General features: G+C 40.8%; 1 protein-coding gene across 3 annotated transcripts in view; it reads right to left on the reverse strand.

Moving 5' to 3' along the window:
* SCAMP1 (secretory carrier membrane protein 1) overlaps positions 1 to 23,029 on the reverse strand; it is a 101,444-nt gene that overhangs the window by 53,478 nt on the left and 24,937 nt on the right. For all 3 annotated transcript variants that reach the window (XM_073344152.2, XM_073344151.2, XM_073344153.2), the window contains exons 2-4: positions 17,882 to 17,959; positions 10,067 to 10,171; positions 9,656 to 9,767 (exon numbers count right to left, since the gene is read on the reverse strand). In XM_073344152.2, the coding sequence (XP_073200253.1) occupies positions 9,656 to 9,767; positions 10,067 to 10,171; positions 17,882 to 17,959 (295 nt within the window). The remainder of the gene's footprint in view (positions 1 to 9,655; positions 9,768 to 10,066; positions 10,172 to 17,881; positions 17,960 to 23,029) is intronic.

The following is a 23,029-nucleotide window of genomic DNA, read 5'->3' on the forward strand; positions in this document are numbered from 1 at the left end:
CCAAAGAACAAGGTAACATCTTGGAGCCGTCAGGAATGTGCTATCTGCTGATTGATTCAGCAACAGCATGATGAAGCAATTCCCATAGACTGGCATAGGAAGAAATTCCTATAAAAATAGACTCTAAAAAGTGAGAACTTTGGGGTCTGATTCTGCAAACCAACTTCCAGGAGCATCAGATGAGCATCTGACAAGGCCCTGCTCCCTCCTCATGTCCAGGCCACCTGGCCAGTGGCTTGGCACGATAACAACCTTGCAGAACGTGTGTGTGTGTGTGTGTGTGTGTGTGTGTGTGTGTGTGTGTGTGTGTTCACAATAAATGTGGTATTTTGCCTTTTTCCCTTTAATAAGATCCTGCTGGTTTTTATTTTATTGGTACAACACTAGAATACTTGTATTTGGTGAACTGAAAAATACAATGTCTTTTGTTTTTTACAGTGCAAGTACTTGTAATCAAAAATAAATATAAAGTGAGCACTGTATACTTTGTATTGTGTTGTAACTGAAATCAATATATTTGAAAATGCAGAAAACATCCAAAAATATTTAAATAAATGGTATTCTATTATTGTTTAATTGCACGATTCATTTTTTTAATCGCTGGACAGCTTTATAAATTACAATGATTTGCATGTGCATATATGTAATACGTATGTTTTTCCTAAAGTTAATTAAGTATTTTAGGAAAAATTCTCAAAGTAGCGGCACCAGCAAGAGCTGGTGGCCACACATTGAGGCCACCAAAAAATTTATTGAGAGAACCCCTGGGCTAGAGTCTCAGTTCCATTAGAGTTCAGGCTGCAGCAGCTCTGGTGCTCAGAGGTTCAAACAAACAGTTTCAATAGCATGTTACCCTAATCAGAGGTGCCAACTTTCTAATGTGCCAGGGGGAGGAGGGGCTGCTTCTCCTGGTTCTGCCCCCACTCCAGCCCTTCCCCTAAGGCTCCAACCCCACCCTGCATCTTTCTGCCCCCTCTCCCGAGCATGCCCTACTCTTGCTCCCCCCCAGCGCCTCCTACACACCACAGAAAAGCTGACTGTGGCAGACAGGAGACACTGGTGGGTAGGTGCTCATCAGTGGGGCCGTCAGTAGGTGGGCAGCACTGGGGGGATGGGGAGGACCTAATCGAGCATGGGGCTGCCAGTGGGTGCTCAGCACCTGCCACTTTTTTCCCCATGCATGCTCCAGCCCCAGAGCACCCACAGAATCAGTGCCTATGACCCTAATGTTTCCAGATTCCTGAAGGCTATAGATAAGCTGAGATTGGCAAATAGTTTACCCGATTTCCACAGGGACTTGAAACTTTATCATTAGTTATAATCTGTATTACTAGAACACCTAGTCATGGACCAGGACCCAACTGTGCTTGGTGCTGTACAAAATGGGGAAAAAGACAGTCCCTGCCCCAAGGAGCTTACAATCTAAGTATGCGTCAAAAGAAAAACAGATTGATACAGACAAATAGATGGAGTACAAGGAAACAATGAGACTATTGAGGTGAGCATAACCGGCATGCCAGCAGCCTAACCATTTTCAAGTTTTTTGTAGGAGTCACAGCACAAGGAGAGTTTTGAGGAGGGATATGAAGTAGGATAATGAGGTAGCTCAGGGAGTGCCTCCTAAGTACCTGAGGAAGCACGAGAGAAAACAAAAAGGTGCTTGTTTGAAAATGTAATAACTGGGCAACAGAGTCTGACCTCATGGTATGCGTCGACCCCTCAGTACAAATTAGAGATGATGGGCAGAGCGGAGATTGACCATGTGTGCACTCTGTACCTCAAAGCACCATCCTAAATCACCCATATTCACCACTGTCATATAATTATGGTATGTTCTGTACAAAGTATGCCTTATGAGGTATCATTTTAAAGTCTTGATCTGTTGAACATTAATATCCTGTTGGATTGTCTGTGCTATCATCATATCTGCAGTTATTGAGTTTTGCTATGTGCGTGTTACTGAAATATGTTGAGAGTTTGGGAACACCCACAACCAGCAGGGATTAGCCAGACATGCTGATGGCCCATTAAAGGGGAATCCACTTGCCTAGCAGCCATCCCAGAAGACTTCTCAGAGAGACGGAGCACATAGACAATGGAGACTGCTTGATCAATGGGGTTGGATTCCCACATCACAAGCAAGACATCTTTCCAGCAAACTGAAAGAAATTATAAAGAGGGAAAGTGACATCATGACTTGGCCTTACTCCCCCCACAACTCAGCCCCAGGCAGAAACGTCTGGAGGACAAAGACTTTGAACTGAGGAGGGTGGTCCCGTGCTGAAAGGGGGTCCTGGGCTGTGTATTGAGGAACTATACCATCTGTTAGGATGAGACAGATTCAAACCCTGCTTGATTCAAATCCTGTTCCGTTTATAGAATTTAGACTGCAAATTTGTTTTATTTCTTAGGTAACCAACTTTGTTCTCTATGCCTGCTACTTACAATCACTTAAAATTTATCTTTCTGCAGTTAATAAATCTGTTTTATATTTTACTTTACTGTGTGTTTTGGTTGAGGTGCTTGGGAAATCTCAGTTTACAAAGGCTAGTGTGTGTCCCCTCTGCATTGAGGGAGGCACGGATTGGATAATAAACTTACACTGGTCAGGCTTCTGATCAGGGCAAGATAGTACAGTTCCGGGGTGCAAGGTTTGTTAGCTGCGGGGGAATTGGCTGGAGCCTCTCTATTGTTGGTCCATGAGTGGCTGGCAAAGCATTCATGTAATCAGTTGGGTATTACTCCTGAGAAAATTCTACACCCGGGTTGGGGTGGGGAGAGATATGGACTACAGAATTCATACCTTCCACAGATTTCTTGGCTCCCCCACAGAAAAATGGGGGAGCCAAGAAATCTGTCAGGAACACGCCCCCCTTGCATGGCAGCCTGGGCACAACTGCTGGGAGCAGCGGGGGGGGGGGAGGGGGGGGAAGGGATAGGCTGGCTGGCTGTCCATCTGTGGAAGATGTTAAGGGGGTGGGGCTGGGCGCCTGCCTGTGTGCAAATGAGTGAGAGAGACTCATTCTGTCCCTCTTGTAGCTGTTGCTGCATCCTGGGTTTGGAAGCATAGAGCTGTGTGAAACAAACTCTGTCCCTGAGGCAGAGCAGAAATATAACAACTGAACAGGCAAGCTGCTAATGTTCCCATTGTTAGTTAACTGTTCCCATTCTTAGTCAATTAAGGCTCCTTTACCTTGCCAAAATGGTGTAAAGGAGCCTGATTGTAAATGACAGCAACAGAATCCTCAGATAGCAAGGTCAATGTGATTTCTCGCTTTTTTTCCCTGTGCCAGAGAGGCACAATGCAGTTAGAATACAGCTCAGGATCTATTTTACTTATCCATTTAAAAAAATGCAGGGCAATGATGAGCAAAACTGTATGACTTTCATGTGTGAAAGTCTGAGCAATTTAAAGCGACAGTCTACATTACAGAACACCAAACACCAAAATAAAAGTAATATGATTTAAATGAAAATCCAGGATTATGACTGGAATGCAGGGTCTTGATTACCAAGTATTTGTAACTTAACTTTCATGCGTTTAGGACAAGGGTCGGCAGCCAGTGGCACACGAGCTGATTTTTAGTGGCACTCTGCTGCCAGCCAGGGTCCCGGCCGCCAGCCCAGCTCAGCCCGCTGCTGGTCTGGGGTTCTGTCTGCCAGCCCCTGCCAGCCAGGGTCCCAGCCACCAGCCTCGCTCAGCCCGCTGCCGACCCAGGATTCCATCCGTCCAGGCTGGCAACGGGATGAGTGGGGCTGGTGGCTGGAACCCCAGATTGGCAGCGCGGGCGGCAGATGGAACCCCAGACCAGTAGCAGGCTGAGTGGGGCTGGCGGCTGGGACCCCGGCTGGCAGTAGCCGGTGAACAGAACCCCAGACCGGCAGCCGGCTGAGCGGCTCAGTGCGCTGCTGGTATGGAGTTCCGTTGGGGGGGCCCTGTAAATGTAAAATTTATTACTGGCATGCAAAACCTTAAATTAATGAAGACTTGGCACGCCACTTCTCAAAGGCTGCTGACCCCTGGTTTAGGAAATGCTGAACATTTATTGTGATTTTTTTTTTCCTGAATGGTAGTTTAAATAAATTACCAAAATAAGTGAAACTGGTGTGATTACACTGCATTATTTTGACAAATAAAATATGCAACATTTTGCAAAATTTTGGATTTTTTGCGGCAAAATTCCCCCCAGGATTACGGTGTATCCCTGCCTGTGGAGGTCTGTGTAATTCAGTATCTGCCAAAGGTTTGTGGCTTAGCCACAGCATCACAGTGTAAGAGGCGTTCTGCAGTCCCACAGTCCAGGTTGCACCCCGGGAACCCCATCAGACTGTGTAGGGCCTTGAAAGTGAATCTAAACAGCTTATGGTTGATACACTAGGAATGGGGAGCTAGTGAGGGATTCAAAGAGAGATGAGATAAGTCAAAGCTACAGGTTAGGAAAATGATCTTTGCATCAACATTCTGGACTGATATGAGTGGGGAAAAAAGCATTTGTCAAGGCCAAAGAGGATCTTAGTAACTGAGGGTGCAAGACGCTGAGAGCTTAGATGAGAGTTTTACCCATATGCATTGATAAGAAAAGCTGTATCTTAGAGATATTATGCAGAAAAAATCAGCAAGGTTTTGATATAGCCTAAATGCGAGGAGCTAAAGAGACATCCAAGTCAAAGATGACGCCCAGACTGCAGGTCTGAGTAACAGGTAGAATGATAGCGTTGTCCACAGCGATCAAAAAAGGAGATAGTGGTGAGGGCTTGGGTATATGAGAGAAGATTGGAAGCTCTGTTTTAGCCAAGTTTAGCTTAAGCTGACAACTCGACATCCCCAAAGAGTTGTCAAAAAAGACAGACCAAGACTTGAGTTTGGATAGAAAGAGAGCTACATAGATATAGATATTCAGGCCTGTCTGTAAAGGCCTATACTCTAAGAATTTAGGTGTATTCCTATCACTTGGCTAGTTATAGAGGTATAAAAGAAAGAATCAAAATCACTGTCTGCCAGTGTAAGAGCCTTCTCTTACTGTGACAGTCTGAGGCCCTGTTCTTAGGCTGAGATCTCTGGCTAAGCAACAGAGGCAGCCATAAGCTGGGAAGTGTACGGTCACATCCTCACATTCCAACCTAGTCACATTGGGCTATTGGGCTGTTAGTGCTATTGGGCTGTTAGGAATACAATCCTGTCCTGATAATGCCTATCACCTCCAGAGAAAGGGAAGTGCCTAGAAGATTTCAGAGTAACAGCCGTGTTAGTCTGTATTTGCAAAAAGAAAAGGAGTACTTGTGGCACCTTAGAGACTAAGGAATTTAATTAATTAAATTAATTAATAGAATTGGTCCGTCTCTAAGGTGCCACAAGTATTCCTTTTCTTTTTGCCTAGAAGATGTAAAAGGAAACTTAGTTTGATAGCATCCTGTCTGGCAAGAACTCACTTATCAATAGCTGGGATGTGAAATCCTCATTTCTGTGTTTGTTCTAACACTGTAGTCCCCATTTCCCCATTGTTTGTCTGTATAATCTCTGTCTGGTTCTGTGATTGTTTCTTTCTGCTGTGCAATTAATTTTGCTGGGTGTCAACTAATTAAGGTGGTGGGATGTAATTGGTTAAATAATCATATTACAATATGTTAGGATTGGTTAGTTAAATTTCAGTAAAATGATTGGTTAAGGTATAGCTAAGCAGAACTCAAGTTTTACTATATAGTCTGCAGTCAATCAGGAAGTGGGTGGGTGGGTGGGTGGGGGAAATGGGATCAGGGAATGGGGGTGGGGAAATTGGAATCATGTTTGGCTAAGGGCAGGAATGGGAACAGGGACACAAGTGTAAGGCTCTGTGGTGTCAGAGCTGGGAAGGGGGACACTAAGGAAGGAAACTGGAATCATGCTTGCTGGAAGTTCACCCCAATAAACATCGAATTATTTGCACCTTTGGACTTTGGGTATTGTTGCTCTCTGTTCATGCGAGAAGGACCAGGGAAGTAAGTGGGTGAAGGAATAAGCCTGCTAACACGAGACCTGAGAGTAGTTAGCACAGACATCGTAGTTAAATTTGTGTTTGTGCGCTTTCTGAAGCTGCCCAGAGATCAGGCACAGAGGAAAAAGTGAAGGGGACAAGGACAGAGTCCTATGGAACCCTTACAGAAAGTTGGTGGGAAGACAAGGAGAACCCTCCGAAGGATAATTAGAGAGGTAAGGAAGAAAACCAAGAAAGGAAAGAATCACAGAAACCAAGGGAGGACAAGATTTCAAGAAGAGCATGGTTGACTGTGGTGAAGGCAACTGACAAGTCAAGGAGGATGGAGATGAGTACTGCTTCTGAATGTTAGCTAAGAGAAGGCCATTAGAGACTTTGGTGAGAGTGGTTTCAGAGCAATGCAAGGGGAAGAGGCTGGATTGGAAAGGGTCTAGAATGGAACTGGAGAAGAGAAACTCCAGGCAGTGACTGTAGAGTGCGCATTCAACATGCTTAGAGACGAAAGCAAGCAGGGAGAGGGGTGTTAGTTGGAAAGGCAAAGGGGGTCAAGGAGTTGAATGGCTCCTCCTCCTTTTAAACTCCAAGGTTTTACCTGTGATTTCTATCCGTAAATTCTGTTTTTACTAGCAGTATGTTTAGTGAGAAGAGGAAAGTTGCAAAGTTTTCCTGGAAACCCACTTCTGTATAATTTTTCACCATTATAAGATCACACTGTTGGCTCTGCTAGAATCCTGGCCCAAGACACCGACTGCCTTTCACCTGAACCTAGAAATCATCCTACCCACGTTTGGCCCCACCTCCAAGACTCTGACAGAGAAGGCTACATTATCTAGAAGTACACAGAGCCCTACAGATTTACACAGGAAGGAAGGCATAGTTCGGGTAGTCTCAGAGACTCCAATCCCGCACCAGAATTTAAAAGTCAAGTTGTCTCTGAATTCACCACCTCTAGAGGGATTAGAGAACTGATTAATTTCCTGTTGCAACATAAATCTCTAATCAACAGAATCTTTTAAATCTCACCTTTCCTGTTCAGTAACATCATTATGTGCAGAAAGAAGGAGAAACTTTTTGAACACAGATATACAAGCCTAGCTAATAGGCTTCTGCCGACACTTTTGGCAAGCATTACAGAATAGGACTGCTATTGTGACCTTTTGCAGAAGGTGATGCAAATTATAATCACCCATAGTTAAAAAAGCAAAACAAACACACACATATCACACAACCTACTTTGGAAAGTCCCAAGCATCGGTACAAACGACCTAAGACCAGGGGAAATATTTTCTAATTAATTTTCTTACTTTGAAATAATCTATACCAATTCAGACCCTTATTCTGTAAAATTAGGTGCCTGCCTCTCGTTACTGAGAGTTTTAATGCAGAGTCACTGACATGTTCAGATTTCTCATAATTACTCAAATTTTAATGACTACTAAATAATAATGTCTGAATTTTTTTTTTTATTTGGTATAGCTTTCAAAATAGTCAAGCTGAGGACTGCAAGATGACTAGAGGGCATATAAGAGAGTCTGACATCCCACAAGAGGTTTCAGTCTCCGTCTTCTGGTTGGAAAGACCTATTATCCAAGATCCTGTCTTGACGGGTAAGATTGCATTTTTCAATTAAGTTACCTTAGCTAATACATGTTCGCTTCCCCAAGGCTAAAACAAGGCCAGCTAACAGAGCTTCAAATGTGTTCACCTGCATCTTAATTGCGCTTTTCAGTATCGTTAAGCTAAATCCAGTGATCTTTACACACTGACAAACACATACCCAATATGTTCATCAAAATATACTCCAAGCATTTGGACTAGTACAGAAGAGATTAGGAAAGAAAATTAACAGGTAAGGAAAATTTCTCCTTCACTTGTGTCACATAATTCCCAATCTGCCATGCTTCTCATACCCAAATGATAAAACCTAACCTTTCCCCTTTTGATCCTTAGGGACTAATCTTTTTTCTTTCCAGTGATCCAAAAGAAGCCTTCAGATTCCGCATATTTCTCAGAACCCTTGGTGCTCACTGCTGCAACATAAGAGAGGCATAGTAAGAAACAACAGGTTCCAGGCATCCTGAAGCATGTCTGGGATCTCAAAGTTCCCTGTTCCTTAAGATGCAGTAGAAAGGAATAAGACTGTTCCTAAGGACTAGAAAAGACAAGTGGAGGGAATAGGGCATGTCAGATCATCAATAAAATTTATCTGTGAAGAGGATGAAAGGTAATAGGTGGAGGGGAAATTCTGAAAAACTGCATACAAACTAATGAATAAAGAAAACAATCGCGAGGTGGAGCGGGGGAGGGGATAGACGATGACAAGCAGAAAAAAGAGACTAGATTATCCAAAAAAGTAAAGACGACTATAAAAGGAAAATTTATTTGCAATTATTTTTCTTTATTAACAAAATAGCAGATCCCCAACTCCTGGGTCCTTGATTCCAACAAATGACTAACAGGAAATTCCCCAAATATTTGAATTCTCAAGTCATTAAGCCAGCTGAGCCAACTGAGTTTGTACAGTGGCCTGTTGTGCTCCCAAATGACAGTTTATTTTCTGAGCACTTGGAAAATCCTGCCAGACAAATGCTAAGGGCCCAGAACAGGTGCAAGAATCATACCTTATGCAGAAAAAATAAACTCACACAAATTCAAGATTGTGTATTTGTTGTTTTTCTCTTGTTTTGGCCTGAACTTTTTCTTTTAAAGCAGACCATCCCCACATCTCAACTTTCCAGCACAATGTCCAGTTTACACCTTGCCATTTTTATACCATACTCCTCAGTAGCAGGTTTCTGCAATTAAAAATTTGCAGTAGAAACACTAATTTTGCTGCACTTCACACTTACTAAAAAGCAAAAACGAAATACAAGTGAACTGATAGTGAAATTTAGCAACGAGGGATATAGCGCAGGACTCAGTCACCTTAACCAAAAAAAAACAACAAGCTTTTGTCTGATTTTTTTAACCCATTATTGTTACAATTAACACTCAAGATTATTATAAATTAAAAAAAAAAATCAGTGCAAAAAGTTAAAAAAAAAGTTCCTTTTTTTTCAGTTTGCATACTCTTCACATTGATAACATATCATCAGTTTTACTGTGTCAGCTCTTCATGGAAGGAAACACAACTACCTCTGTGTTTGTACAGTAACTAGCATAATGAGATCCTCATCAGGGACTATGGGCACTACCAGTAATTGATAATGATCAGAACATTTCCTTTATTTGTGTGGATCTCCCAACCCAGCAAAATAGGATAGGAAAAATATCAAAGATAGGAAAGTTATTGTACCATGACAAATATTGGCAGAAAAGGAATCAGGCAAGTGTAGTACATGAGACTACTTTTAATTACAGTTTTTAAAATTTGAACTGTTTCAAGTAGTTAATGTTACTTTAATTTAAACCAAGAATAAAAACCAATAGTTAATACAGTAAAGTACTGATTCAACAAAACCTTGTTACACGTTTACACTACAGAAGTTCACACACTACCTCAAAAACTAAGTGTGAGATTTTTTTTTTATGCAGTCTTCTGAAAGGCATAGATTCCTTTTCCTGAATGAGACCCTAAAAACAAATACTTCAGACCTTTGTTTTAAGCAGGCAAGCAGAAAACAGAAGTTCAGAGTTTTAAAACTTAAATCTCTATTAAAAAGAATTAAGATCATGATGCATACCACCCTGTCGATTGAGATTCTGCATTTCCCTTTCTCTGCGATCTAGTTCTGCTGCTTTTCTTTCTAGTTCTTCTTGGCGCTTAAGTAGCTCAGCCTGGGCCAATGCATGCTCCTGAGGAAAAACAAGCACCGTTAGATATCAACAAATGCACAAACTTGGAATTTTTGTTCTTTTGTGTATGTTCTTCAATTATGTTGCATTCTCAGTCATGAATCAAGATAAACCTCCTATTTTAATTAATTAATGCAACAACTTATATCTAATTACAGCACTTGTTTCTGTAAAGCATAGCGCTGATTACAGAAAGTAATGCTGCTTTATAAAATTAACATTGGCCTAAAAAAAGTACTTTTATATGCAATTAGAATTTCTTTTGCGATTAGCCCATTCTCAAAATGTTATACACAAACCTTTGCTACTTGTGTGTAAGCAGGAGGTTCCTCTGTTGGTTTCATTATAGCTGGCTGTGTACTGGGCACAGGTGTATTAGGCATTTTCACATTTCCTGGTGGAGGCTAAGAAAAAGTGAAAATTATAAGAAGACACTTTCACAAACAGATACTTTATACTCTGGAAGACTAAGATTATCTACTGTACTTTTTTTTTTTTTATAGAGACATAATAGATAAACAAAAATTCTGTGGTAAGCTGCCTGCAGTAACGCTGATCTTTAGGAAAAAATAATTCCTTCTTCTATGATAAAATATTATTTATACAGTACACTGCTTGCCAGAGATGCAACACAGCATTTTATAAATAATTGTAAGTAGCACAACGCAGGAGTTTAAACTGATTCAGATATGAACTGGGGTAAGTGAAATGTAAGTTATGGGAAGCCCAGGAATTAGAAATGACCTATTTATATCATAAACAGAAATCTCTAGGACTTTTCCTAGCACAGACTTATGTCACCTATTGAATAATTAGTAAGGTAATATACCCTCCTATTCAATTTTTCAAATCTGAAGATAATTGTTCAGTGTTCATAGTCTATTGTTTAATATCTCCATTAATACTTGCTTTCACAACTTACGAATTTCAGGCATTATAAGCACTTTTCAATTATCTGCATGAAGGACTGGTTACAGTTTATTTCTAATGGTTACAAAATAAGCTTTTTTGGTTGTGTTATTTCTCTCCTACTAATTTCAATATCCCTCCCTCTTCCTCTTTATCCTCTATGCACCACAGAAACGATGCCTTCATATTCTCCCAGATTTCTGACGAAGATAGGACTTGAACTGACACTAGCTGGATAGGTTAAGGTCAAAGGACTACAGTTTATCCTTTGGAGCTATCCAACAGCAGTGAAACTTTTAATGCTGGAAAACTTTTGGCTCCTCTTTCTACATATGTGCAGTGTAATCCTTTTTACAACAGAACCTCTGAGTTGAACACCAGAATTACGAACTGACCAGTCAATCATACACATTATTTGGAACTGGAAGTACAAAATCAGGCAGTAGCAGAGACAAAAAGAAAAAACAAATACAGTACAGTACTATGTTAAATTACTAAAAAAATAAAGGGAAAGCAGCATTTTTCTTCTACATCGTAAAATTTCAAAGCTGTGTTAAGTCAACGTTCAGTTGTAAACTTTTAAAAGAACCACCAAAATGTTTTGTTCAGAGTTACAAACAACGTCCATTCCGGAGGTGTTCATAACTCTGAGGTTCTACTGTAGTTCATGAGCCTTAGGAACATTAGGCTTGAGCCTACCTAGAGACACAAATTATCTTGAACACCATTTTCAATTGTGCTCCCCAAAAGAGCTAGTGGGTGCCATGTACTCTCTGGGAGTAACCCTCAAGCAAGTGAGCCTCCTGTCCCAAGATCAGAGTCATGGTTTGACCCCAGGTCTGGGAAAAGCAACATTAAGAAATATAAGACAGCCATACTGGGTCAGATCAAGTTTAGATGGTCCATCTAGCCTAGTATCCTGTCCAACAGTAGCAAACACCAGATTATTCAGGGGAATGAACCGGGCAATTATCAGGTGTTCCATCCTCTGTCCTCCAGTCCCAGCATCTGGCAGTCAGTGGCTTAGGGACACCCAAAGAATGGGGTTGCATCCCTAACCATCTTGTATAATAGCTATTGATGAACCTATCCTCCATTAACTTATCTAAACCTTTTTTGAACACAGTTTATACTTTTGGCCTTCACAACATCCCCTGGCAATGAGTTCCACAAGTTGACTGTGTGTTGTGTGAAGAAGTACAACTTAGAATCATAGAATCATAGAATATCAGGGTTGGAAGGGACCCCAGAAGGTCATCTAGTCCAACCCCCTGCTCAAAGCAGGACCAATTCCCAGTTAAATCATCCCAGCCAGGGCTTTGTCAAGCCTGACCTTAAAAACCTCTAAGGAAGGAGATTCTACCACCTCCCTAGGTAACGCATTCCAGTGTTTCACCACCCTCTTAGTGAAAAAGTTTTTCCTAATATCCAATCTAAACCTCCCCCACTGCAACTTGAGACCATTACTCCTCGTTCTGTCATCTGCTACCATTGAGAACAGTCTAGAGCCATCCTCTTTGGAACCCCCTTTCAGGTAGTTGAAAGCAGCTATCAAATCCCCCCTCATTCTTCTCTTCTGCAGGCTAAACAATCCCAGCTCCCTCAGCCTCTCCTCATAACTCATGTGTTCCAGTCCCCTAATCATTTTTGTTGCCCTTCGCTGGACTCTCTCCAATTTATCCACATCCTTCTTGAAGTGTGGGGCCCAAAACTGGACACAGTACTCCAGATGAGGCCTCACCAATGTCGAATAGAGGGGAACAATCACGTCCCTCGATCTGCTCGCTATGCCCCTACTTATACATCCCAAAATGCCATTGGCCTTCTTGGCAACAAGGGCACACTGCTGACTCATATCCAGCTTCTCGTCCACTGTCACCCCTAGGTCCTTTTCTGCAGAACTGCTGCCTAGCCATTCGGTCCCTAGTCTGTAGCTGTGCATTGGGTTCTTCCGTCCCAAGTGCAGGACCCTGCACTTATCCTTATTGAACCTCATCAGATTCCTTTTGGCCCAATCTTCCAATTGGTCTAGGTCCTTCTGTATCCTATCCCTCCCCTCCAGCGTATCTACCACTCCTCCCAGTTTAGTATCATCCGCAAATTTGCTGAGAGTGCAATCCACACCATCCTCCAGATCATTTATGAAGATATTGAATAAAACCGGCCCCAGGACCGACCCCTGGGGCACTCCACTTGATACCGGCTGCCAACTAGACATGGAGCCATTGATCACTACCCGTTGAGCCCGACAATTTAGCCAGCTTTCTACCCACCTTATGGTGCATTCATCCAGCCCATACTTCCTTAACTTGCTGACAAGAATACTATGGGAGACCGTGTCAAAAGCTTTGCTAAAGTCAAGAAACAATACATCCACTGCTTTCCCTTCATCCACAGAACCAGTAATCTCATCATAAAAGGCGATTAGATTAGTCAGGCATGACCTTCCCTTGGTGAAGTTGGTGAACTTGGTGAACTTCCTTTTGTTTGTTTTATACCTGCTGCCTATTAATTTCATTGGGTTATCTGTTTTTTGTATTATCTGAAAGGGTGAATATGGAAGTGTTATTTACACTCTCCACACCATTCATGATCTTATAGACCTTTAACATAGCCCCCTCCATACCCCCAGTCACCCTTTTTCCCCCAAGATGAACAGTCCCAGTTTTACTAATCTATCCTCATATGGAAGCTGTTCCATACCTCTAATCATTTTTGCTGACCTTCTCTCTACCTTTTTCAATTCTAATATATCTTTTTTGAGATGAGGCAACCAGAACTCCATGCAGTATTCAAGATATGGGCATACAATGGTTTTATATAGTAGCATTAGGATATTTTCTGTTTAATCTATCCCTTTCCTACTGGTTCCTCATATTGTTAGCTTTTTTGACTGCTGTCACACATTGAGCAGATGTTTTCGGAGAACTAGCCACTAGGACCCCAACATCTGTTTCTTGAGTGGAAAGAGCTAATTTAGACCCCATCATTTGTAGGAATAGTTGGGATTATGGTTTCCAATATACATTACTTTGCATTTATCAACACTTCTAAACTGTCAACTTTCAGAAAAAGCTAATACCCAACTCTTTTCATCAGTATCTCAAAGAACTATAGAAAGGGAGGTCAGTATTATTATCCCTATTTTGCATATGGGGAAGCTGATGCACAAAAAAGTGAAATGACTTGCCCAAGATCACCCAGCAGGCTAACAGAAGAAATGGGTTTAGAACCCAGGTCTCCCACATCCCAATCCATGCTCGATGCACTAGACGAAACTGCCTTTCCTTAGACTCCACAATAGTGCCCTTTTGAGTCCAAACCCTAATTCTGAATCCTAACTCATATCCATTCTGGTGCCCAAAATTCAAGAAGGCTGTTAATAAATTGGAGGGGGTTCAGAGAAGAACATGCCTTCTAGTGATAGAGAGCTCAATCCTTTTAGCTTAACAGAGAAGGCTAAGGGTGACTCGATTACAGTCTGCAAGAATCTGCATGGAGAACAAATAATGGGCTATTCAAACTAGCAGAGAAAGGTATAACACAATCCAAATCGCTGGAAGTTGAAGCTAGACAAATTCAGACAGGAAATAAGGTGTACATTTTTGTCAGGGAGCATACTTAACCATTGGAACAATTTACCAAGGGTTGTGGGAAATACTCCATCCATGACAATTCCTAAATCAAGACTGAATGTTTTTCTGAAAAATATGGTCTAGGAATTATCCTGGGGAAGTTCTATGGCCTGTGTTATACCAGAGGTCAGATTAGACGATCACAATGGTTCCTTCTGGCCTTGGTATCTATGAACCTTCTATGGATCATATCTGAGTACAGTAACACAGAGAACTAGAAAAAACTCAGATATTTCTCTTTGATCTCTCCTCACTGAGTTCACTCCCTTACTATAGGAAGTTTGAGATTATGTGTAGTAAAATATTAAAAATAAAACTAAACAGTCAATATCTTAATCTGATAATTGAACGTTACAAAGGACTCAACTCATGGGATCCATGAGGTATATTAAGTATTAAAGCTTGTTTGCAAGCACTGATTAAAAATAACCTTGTGTAAACACTCCAAGAACAACTGACATCTTTTCTTGCCACTTCCTGTATAAATTAGCACATAAGAAATCAATTCTCCCTCTAGTTTACCAGAACTCCTGAACATATCTCTAAATAGACTTTACACTTACATTCAAATTAAACTACTCTGAACACATTCCTATTCTTTAACTGAAGCAGGTCACCTGGCCTAAGAGAGTGGCAAGAGTGTCTACTTTAATAATACTCTGTTGGCATGACAAATTATACAAATGTTATCAAAATATACAGAAGGGAAGCCTCAAGAATATGTGATTGGAAGGCACAGTCTGACCAAGATTGTTATTATTTGTATTACATTAACACCTGAAAGCCAAACAAAGATCAAAGCATCCCTGTGTGCATAGTACCCATTCATAAAACAACTCCTGCCACAGTTTATAATTGAAATATCTAGTCTAGACGGGGCTTCTGTTTGCATGGTACTTTATGGACTCTAGTCAACAGCTCTAGTTTAAGGTCACTAATTCTAGTCTTGGCAAGGCTGCAATAATTGTGCACATTTTGTTATGAGGTAATATGCTAGTACAATATGGCTGAGCAGGTATCTTTAAGAATACAGCTTGTGGCTTTTAATTTGTTCTTCTCTTATCTTGTATATTTGGTGTTCAAACATCTACTATCTTGATCATTGTTCAGTTTAGGAAGAGGATATCGGCTTTACTGGACAGTAGGTTATTGTCAACATGAGCTATTTATTTAACATCATTTGCAGAAGAAACCGATAATCTTTACTTGTTAGGGAAGGGATGTTCAAGGAGACAACGTAGAGGGAAAGGATTAGGAAGGGCTAGATCTGTTCTAGAGTCATTGTTGCTGAAGTGTGTGTATGTGTGTGCGTGCACAAAGTATTTGTTTGCAGAACTGTACATTTATCTCCTCTCGGGTTTTCATACCAGTTAATAAGAGAAACAGTTCATAACTGAACAAAACCAAGAAAAACTGGCTTTTTCCGCCCAAGACCATCTAGAATGCTCCAACAGCATTTGTCCAAAGACACAGTAAGACACACAACCACTCATTCAAACAATGAAAACCCACAGGAGCAACATACACAGGCTCCAGATGGCAAACTCAGGCAACAGCAAAGGCATCAGTTTTGAAAATAAAAAGTGGGCATATGAACACAAAACCACTGAGGTTCATTGAGTAAAGTGGCAGAGTATTCCCTATCTGTCAGACTGTGTACCTGAACCTCCATCCTAGACATCTATTAGTTTTGTTAACTAAGTTTTCATTTATATTTTATTTGGATTGGAGTTTTTAAAAAAGAAATTTACTAGCCGCTTCTAGATTCATTGACTATCATGTAATCTCTATGATTAACGTCATATGACAGGGCCAAAAGTCTTACCAAAAAATATATCACATTTTTATCACAGGCATCTATTAAGCATTTAATTTTACAGTTATTTAGTGGAAGTCCTGAAGCTGGGAAAGATTTAAGCTTGCTTGTTAGGCATAGCTTGAAAAGGGTAGGGCTAAAAAAAATGCCTGTTTTATTCTTTTATGCCAAGCAGATCGAAGTAATTTACTAGAGCTAACTGAACTTTTAATTTTTTTAAAAAAAAAGTGGCCCTTTTTTTCCTAAATGAAAGTTTTCATGAGAAAGTCTTTGGTTAAGAACTCACAGCTTATTTTGTTTAAAAAATGCTGAAACTAGAAAGTGTCTGCCAAAAATGTACAATTTCTTTTTCCAAAAATCTTTACAATCTAAACTGGTCTAATTGATGTAGGGCTTAAGGGAAAACCTGAATGTAAAACTGGCTCTTTTATTCCCCCACCTCCTTTCTTAAATCTAAAGTGAAATCCTGATCCTAATTAAGTCAATCAGCTTATCCCAACTGAAAGTGCCACTGTGGCATCTTTCACCACTAACCAGAAATTAAGAAATCTTTCTAAACAGAAAACAGTCAGATTTTTAATTGAAATTTCCTGGGACTTGATTAAGTAAGTACATCTGTGGTTATATACCGTCATAATAGCCATACAAGAGACATTTCTTCATAGCTTCCTATTATAATGAAGCTGAGCATGTTGGTTACTTGCCTTTAGCAAGAAAGCCTGTCAAAGAAAACGTCCCTCCAAATAAATGCTGCTTTTGCACTTTAGGTATAATGTCCGTATAAGAATTCGTTTTAAATAAAGTATTCATAAACATCGACATTTCATTGACCCTAAAATGAACAACTGTGCTAACATCGGTGACTAAACTCATACTTTCCCTCTCCCTTAGCACCACCACCCACCACAAAAAAAAGGACACTACTCTAATTTTGTTATGTGACTGGCATCTAGGATGAGGCCTATTTGGATTCTTTGGATATAAGCTCTCACGTGCCCAATTAAGGGCTATTATGTTTAGCTCCTCCCTTCAATAGAACAGATTCAGAAATTAAAGTGCATTTTATAATCATACAAGTTAACAACAACAGCACAGCTATAGCTCCAGAATTCTCAAAGAGGAATAATATGAGGAAACTACAGATAGCTAGATTCATTTTGCATATTTCCTGTACTAATCTATGTGGACCTGCAGTAAGACTGCTATTCCAGTTCTCGAACACACACTACCAAAACTGTCTGATAGAAAGACAAGATAGATGAATATTAACGACAGAATAAGATGTCAAATTTATTTTATTTACAATTTAAGTCAGATTTTAACCTAGGACTGAAAGATTAGTGCACAAAGTCATTATACCACAGAATTTTTCCTTTAAATAGTATTTTAAACTTGCTGTTTTTTGTCATGACAATTTGTATAATATTGCTTTTAAATTTCAGCAATATCGAGCAGTTTTGTGCAGCCACACTGACATACATGCGCACGCACTGATTCTTTCCAGGTAATTTTTGAATAGCCATGGTAAGACAAACTAGCAACAAGTCACATGCTTAAGTCCCACTGAAGTCCACCCACATGACAAATCCACATGTTGTTTAGGGCCTAACTTTATTTATATATCTTCCCTTTTCCCTCATTAGTCCTTCACATTCCTAAGAGTGAAACTTCCAAACTTTCTGTAAAACAGTTTTCCAAAGAACTCTAAAAAAAAAATATAAGAGCATATTAAAGAAATAAACTAATGTGCTTACTGTTCTGGAATCTGAGAAAGGATTGTACTCGTCTAATCCCGGTGGAACATTTCTTGTCACTTGTGTAACCGAAGGATCCTAGAAAAGAAAAGTTATGTAAAAGGTGTACATACATACTAAAACTAGTGACAATGCCTAAACAAAGAGTCGAGACTTTCATCATGTTAAGTTTTGTTCACAGCAGACAACCACTTTCCAGGTCATATACTTTTTGAGCCACAACCATGCCCTCACATCAGCTTTCATATAAATTGCTCTGCTATACATTTCATGAGCTGACAATATTAAAGAAATTACTTTGAAAAAAAAGATAAGGAGAGCCTGACTCTCAGTTCGGTTTTACTTAGGATCTTTCCCCAACATATATCTTGTGGTCCAAGTGTTCCATTCATTTCAGTAGAAAGATAATCAGACTTACAGAATACCACAAAAAGGTACTGATGTATATTTCTTCTCTAGATAAATATCCATTTTATATAGGTAATAAAACCTATGCATACCATATCCAGGATAAGACAACTGCATTGATGTATTAGTAAGAGCTAACTGAATGGACACACACACTGCAAATTTAGCCTGAAATTTACAATTTTGTAACGATATACTTTATCAAATTTAACCAACAGAGGTGTTTCTACACTTTTTTTAGTTCATTGCTCAATCTGAGAGAAATGAATAATGTAAACAAGAAAAGTGAATTTGTATTTCTAACATGTTCATGTATTATTAACCAGTAAAAAATTATTTACCAATATGATTTAAATCAATGTCTCTTTAAAAAAAGATTCAGGACAGGACAATGATCATGAGTGCACAGAAAGTACCTGAAGCTTCCTTTGCAAAAATACAGTCTCTGATAGTTCCACAGTAAAGCTGGCTTTCATTTTTGAAAAACAAACAAACAAGAAAAGCCCTAAAAACCATCAGCTGTTCCTAAGTCTAAACCACATCATTCCATCCTGATCTTCTTATAACACTCAATTAACATGAGCTAAAAGCTGCTCTATCAGATAGCTGATTTATAATAGGAAAGCCCTTTAGAGAAAAGCTGTCGAAAGCCTGCGGTGAGGGGGAAAACTGCATCCTATCCACAGATCCATATGAGCTCCCCAACAAGACATTCAAAAGGAGATGAGATGGGGGAGAAAAGACCTTTCATTTTGCCTCCAGGCTTTTCTCAGCCAAGCTTTCTTCCTGAAGCCTGCTAAGAAAGGAAGCAGAGAGGAGGAGACCTTTTCCCCAAAAGGCAAATGCTAGGACATGGCTGGGACTTACATGGCTAAATGCTCAGCTGTAACTACCTGTCAGAAATTTGAAATAAAAGGTTGAAGTTTTCCTCAGCAAAGCTCTGCAGCAGGAAGGTCTGGTTCCCCACTGGCTGTGGAGGCTGTCAGTGACCAATAGGTTTAGTTCTGCCCCCAAGCTGCACGCAGGCTGAAGTAACCCTTGTAATGGATCTGTGGACCGCAGCACGATGAAGAACTGTATATATACTATCGGAGATCTCCTCTTTCCAAAATGCAGTTTTGGTTTTTTGGAGGTTTTTTAGCCAAAAAAATATAAAAATAAATAAATAAATCTAGTTTTTACAAGCATCTATTTTCTGTAATCTCTCTGTAAAGAGGGACCTCTACCATCTCCAGTATATATTTTATATATCCAGTTGTCTCCAGTATATATTTTAATTATGGAACCAGACTTGAATATATTGTTCCAAGTGAAACATTACCAGTCCCTAGAAATGGCTAGTGTAACGTCTTACAGTCTCTCTCCACTTCTCAGGATTGCACTGATTGCTGCTCAAGTTAAAGCATTGTAACTTTTTTTCCTGATGTTGCACTGCAGCACACCTCTCAAATTTCAACTGGAGATCACACAAAAGCAGGCTTCATGCTAACTCTCTGAATGCAGAGACAAACACGACAATGAAGGATTAAAAATGCAGTCAATGAAGTAAATATTGACTTTCATGCACTAGCCTGAAAAGAGGATACAGAATAATTTTTAACAAAATATGAAACTTCTATAATTCAACAGCATCACAAAATATTTAATATTTCATAGAAGCCTTTCAGATTGCAAAAAGGGTTGCGTAATAGAACCTTATCTAAAAATGGAGAAATGTACACCAATCAATTAAAACAAACTTACAGAACACAAGTGCATGTACAGATTGCTGGGAAGAGTAGGAAGAGAAACAACTGATACAATTGATCCCTGAAGTTTTAGGGGTAAGCCCCAAATCTCAATTATGTGCTGGTGTAGACTCCAACAGTGTCAATTTTCGGTCACCAACAGTTCCCTCTGTACCCTCCTCATGCACCCTATTATCCATCCTTCATACGTCCACAGCTACGTTTTCTCACATACATACATGGGCCACGCATGCACCGCCTATATTATCCCCGTCTACTTGGGCAGTCCTCATCCTGTGACCTAATTCTGGATCACTACCTAAAAATGCCCTCTGTCACATACCCACTCTGTCCAACAGTATTCACACACACACTGGTAATTTTCTGATCACTGGTTCTGAAACTTCTCCATCTGCAAACCACTCATGTTTCAACAACTGAGAGTAGTTTGCCAAAGTAACATCATCACCAGCCAGGGCTGCAAGCAGGAGGAACAGAACTGACAGTAAGCACTCAAAAACAACAAGGAGTCCTTGTGGCACCTTAGAGACTAACAAATTTATTTGGGCATAAGCTTTCATGGATTAAAACCCACTTCATCAGATGCATGGAGTGGAAAATATAGTAGTGAGGTATAAATACACAGCATATGACAAGATGGAAGTTGCCTTACCAAGTGGGGGTCAATTCAAATAAGGTGGAAGCGTCCAGGGAGATTGAAGTGTTCTACTGGTTTTTGAACGTTATAATTCTTAATGTCAAATTTGCATCCATTTATTCTTTTGCATAGAGACTGTCCAGTTTGGCCAATGTACACTTCAATCTCCCTGGACACTCAACAACAGAGTTAAAAGTGGCAATTATTCAACAACAAAAACTTCAAAAACAGACTCCAATGAGAAATTGCAGAACTGGAATTAATTTTCAAACTGGACACCAGCAAATTAGGCCTGAATAAAGACTAGGAGTAGATGGGTCACTACAAAAACTAATTTCCCCCTGCTGATATTCACACCTTCTTGTCAACAGTTTGAAATAGGCCACCTTGATTACACTGGCCTCATTAGCACTACAAAAGTGATTTCCACCCCTTCTTGTCACCTGTTGAGAATAGCCCTCTTCCACCTTAACTGAATTGGCTCATTAGCACTGACTCCCCCCCCCCCCCAACCCGGTAAGGCAACTCCCATCTTTTCATATGCTGTGTAGTTATACTTCCCTATTGTATTTTCCACTCCATACATCTGATGAAGTGGGCTTTAGCCCACAAAGGCTTATGCCCAAAAAAATTTGTTAGTCTCTAAAGTGCCACAAAGACTCCTCGTTGTTTTTGCTAATACAGACTAACAGAGCTACCACTCTGAAACTAGTAAGCACTCAGTCCCTCAGCTACCAACTTCTCCCCTCTCCTGGTCTCTCCCAATCTAATAGGGCCTGGAGAAAGCAGGGGATAATAATGGAAGGTATGGCAAAAAGGAGAAAAAGGGAACTCCCAACCAATGAACTAAGCATGTTCACCAGCTGAGGGAGCTGTCAAACAAGAATCACCCTGCCTAAATAGGTATAAGAAAGCACTAGCGTGGGCACAAGGGCAAGCCTGTGGCTACATCTACACTATGGAGCCTATGTTGGTATCGCCCCCTAGTATAGACGCTGCCTACACCAACAGAAGGAGTTTTTCTACTGGCAGAGGACCACCACTTCCCTGAACAACATTAGCTACATTGAAAGATGCACTCAGGGTTTTAGCAACTTAGCTGTGTCTGTCAAGGGTGTGTGTGGGTTTTTGGTTTTTTTTTTCCCACACCCTTGATGGACGTAGATATGCAGGTATAACTTAACTGAAGTTCAAGTCTTACACTGACTGATGTTAGCTAGCTGTGGATAGTTTCAATTGTTTGTACTTCAGTCAATTGTTTTGCATTATTTGAAGTACAAACAATTGCGCTCTTTAGTGTAGACATGACCAAAAGGTCTTCCACGCATGAAGATTTAAGATATTGAAGTGTGCTATTTTCTTCCATGATGTTATACTTCTACACTAAAGATTCTGATGTGTTGGACCATAGGCGCCAACTCTGTGGGTGCTCCAGAGCTGGAGGACCGACAGAAAAAAATTAGGGGGTGTGTCACACCCACTGGCAGCCAAGCTCCCCTCCCTCCCAGCACCTCCCACCCACCTGCGGCCCCCCCCAATCAACTCCCTCGGCCTTCCTCCCATGCCTCCTTCCCACCACAGATCTGCTGTTCTGTGGCATGCAGGAGGTGCTGGGAGGAGACGAGGGCACGGGGCACGCTCGGGGGAGGGAATGGAACTGGGTGGGAAGAGGTATGAAATAGGCGGGGTGGGGCAGAGTGGAGGTGGGGGTTTGGGAGAAGGGGTGGAGTCAGGTGTGGCCTGGGGCAGAATGGGGAGGGAGGGGGGCTGGGACAGAGCTGGGGTTGGGCACCCCTGGGGCAAGGAAGAAGCCAGCACCTGTGTGTTGGACCTCAGACAGAGTTTTGAAGAACACTTACATCTAGTATCAGAGGGGTAACCGTGTTAGTCTGTATCCACAAAACAACAAGGAGTCCGGTGGCACCTTAAAGGCTAACGAATTTATTTGGGCATAAGCTTTCATGGGTAAAAATCCCAAGTGGGTTAGTTATAGTCTTCCTCATCTTCCCCCTCACCAATGGCTGCCATCCTGGCATCTCCAAAGGGATACATCTCTCCTTCCCAAAGCACATAGGCTGGAATGTGTGGAATCTCTCCCTCCCAAAGCACATAGCTGGAACACTATTTTATAATGTGTTATGCTGACAAGACTGTGTCTAATGCACATTCAAGTAGGGGTTTCAGCCTCTTTTCCTTATTTGTATTTCCTCACCCTACTAATGTTGGGGTGCTCTTCTTCCAAAGTTATTAATCCTTTTACCTCAAGTTTATAAGCCTATGCCTCAATTATTTACCATACATCCCTGTGGTCAGACATCTGCTGATGTCCCTAACTAAATATATCACAAGCTGGCA

The sequence above is a fragment of the Lepidochelys kempii genome, chromosome 5 (assembly GCF_965140285.1).
Source record: "Lepidochelys kempii isolate rLepKem1 chromosome 5, rLepKem1.hap1, whole genome shotgun sequence".
In the NCBI taxonomy this organism is placed as follows: domain Eukaryota; kingdom Metazoa; phylum Chordata; order Testudines; family Cheloniidae; genus Lepidochelys; species Lepidochelys kempii.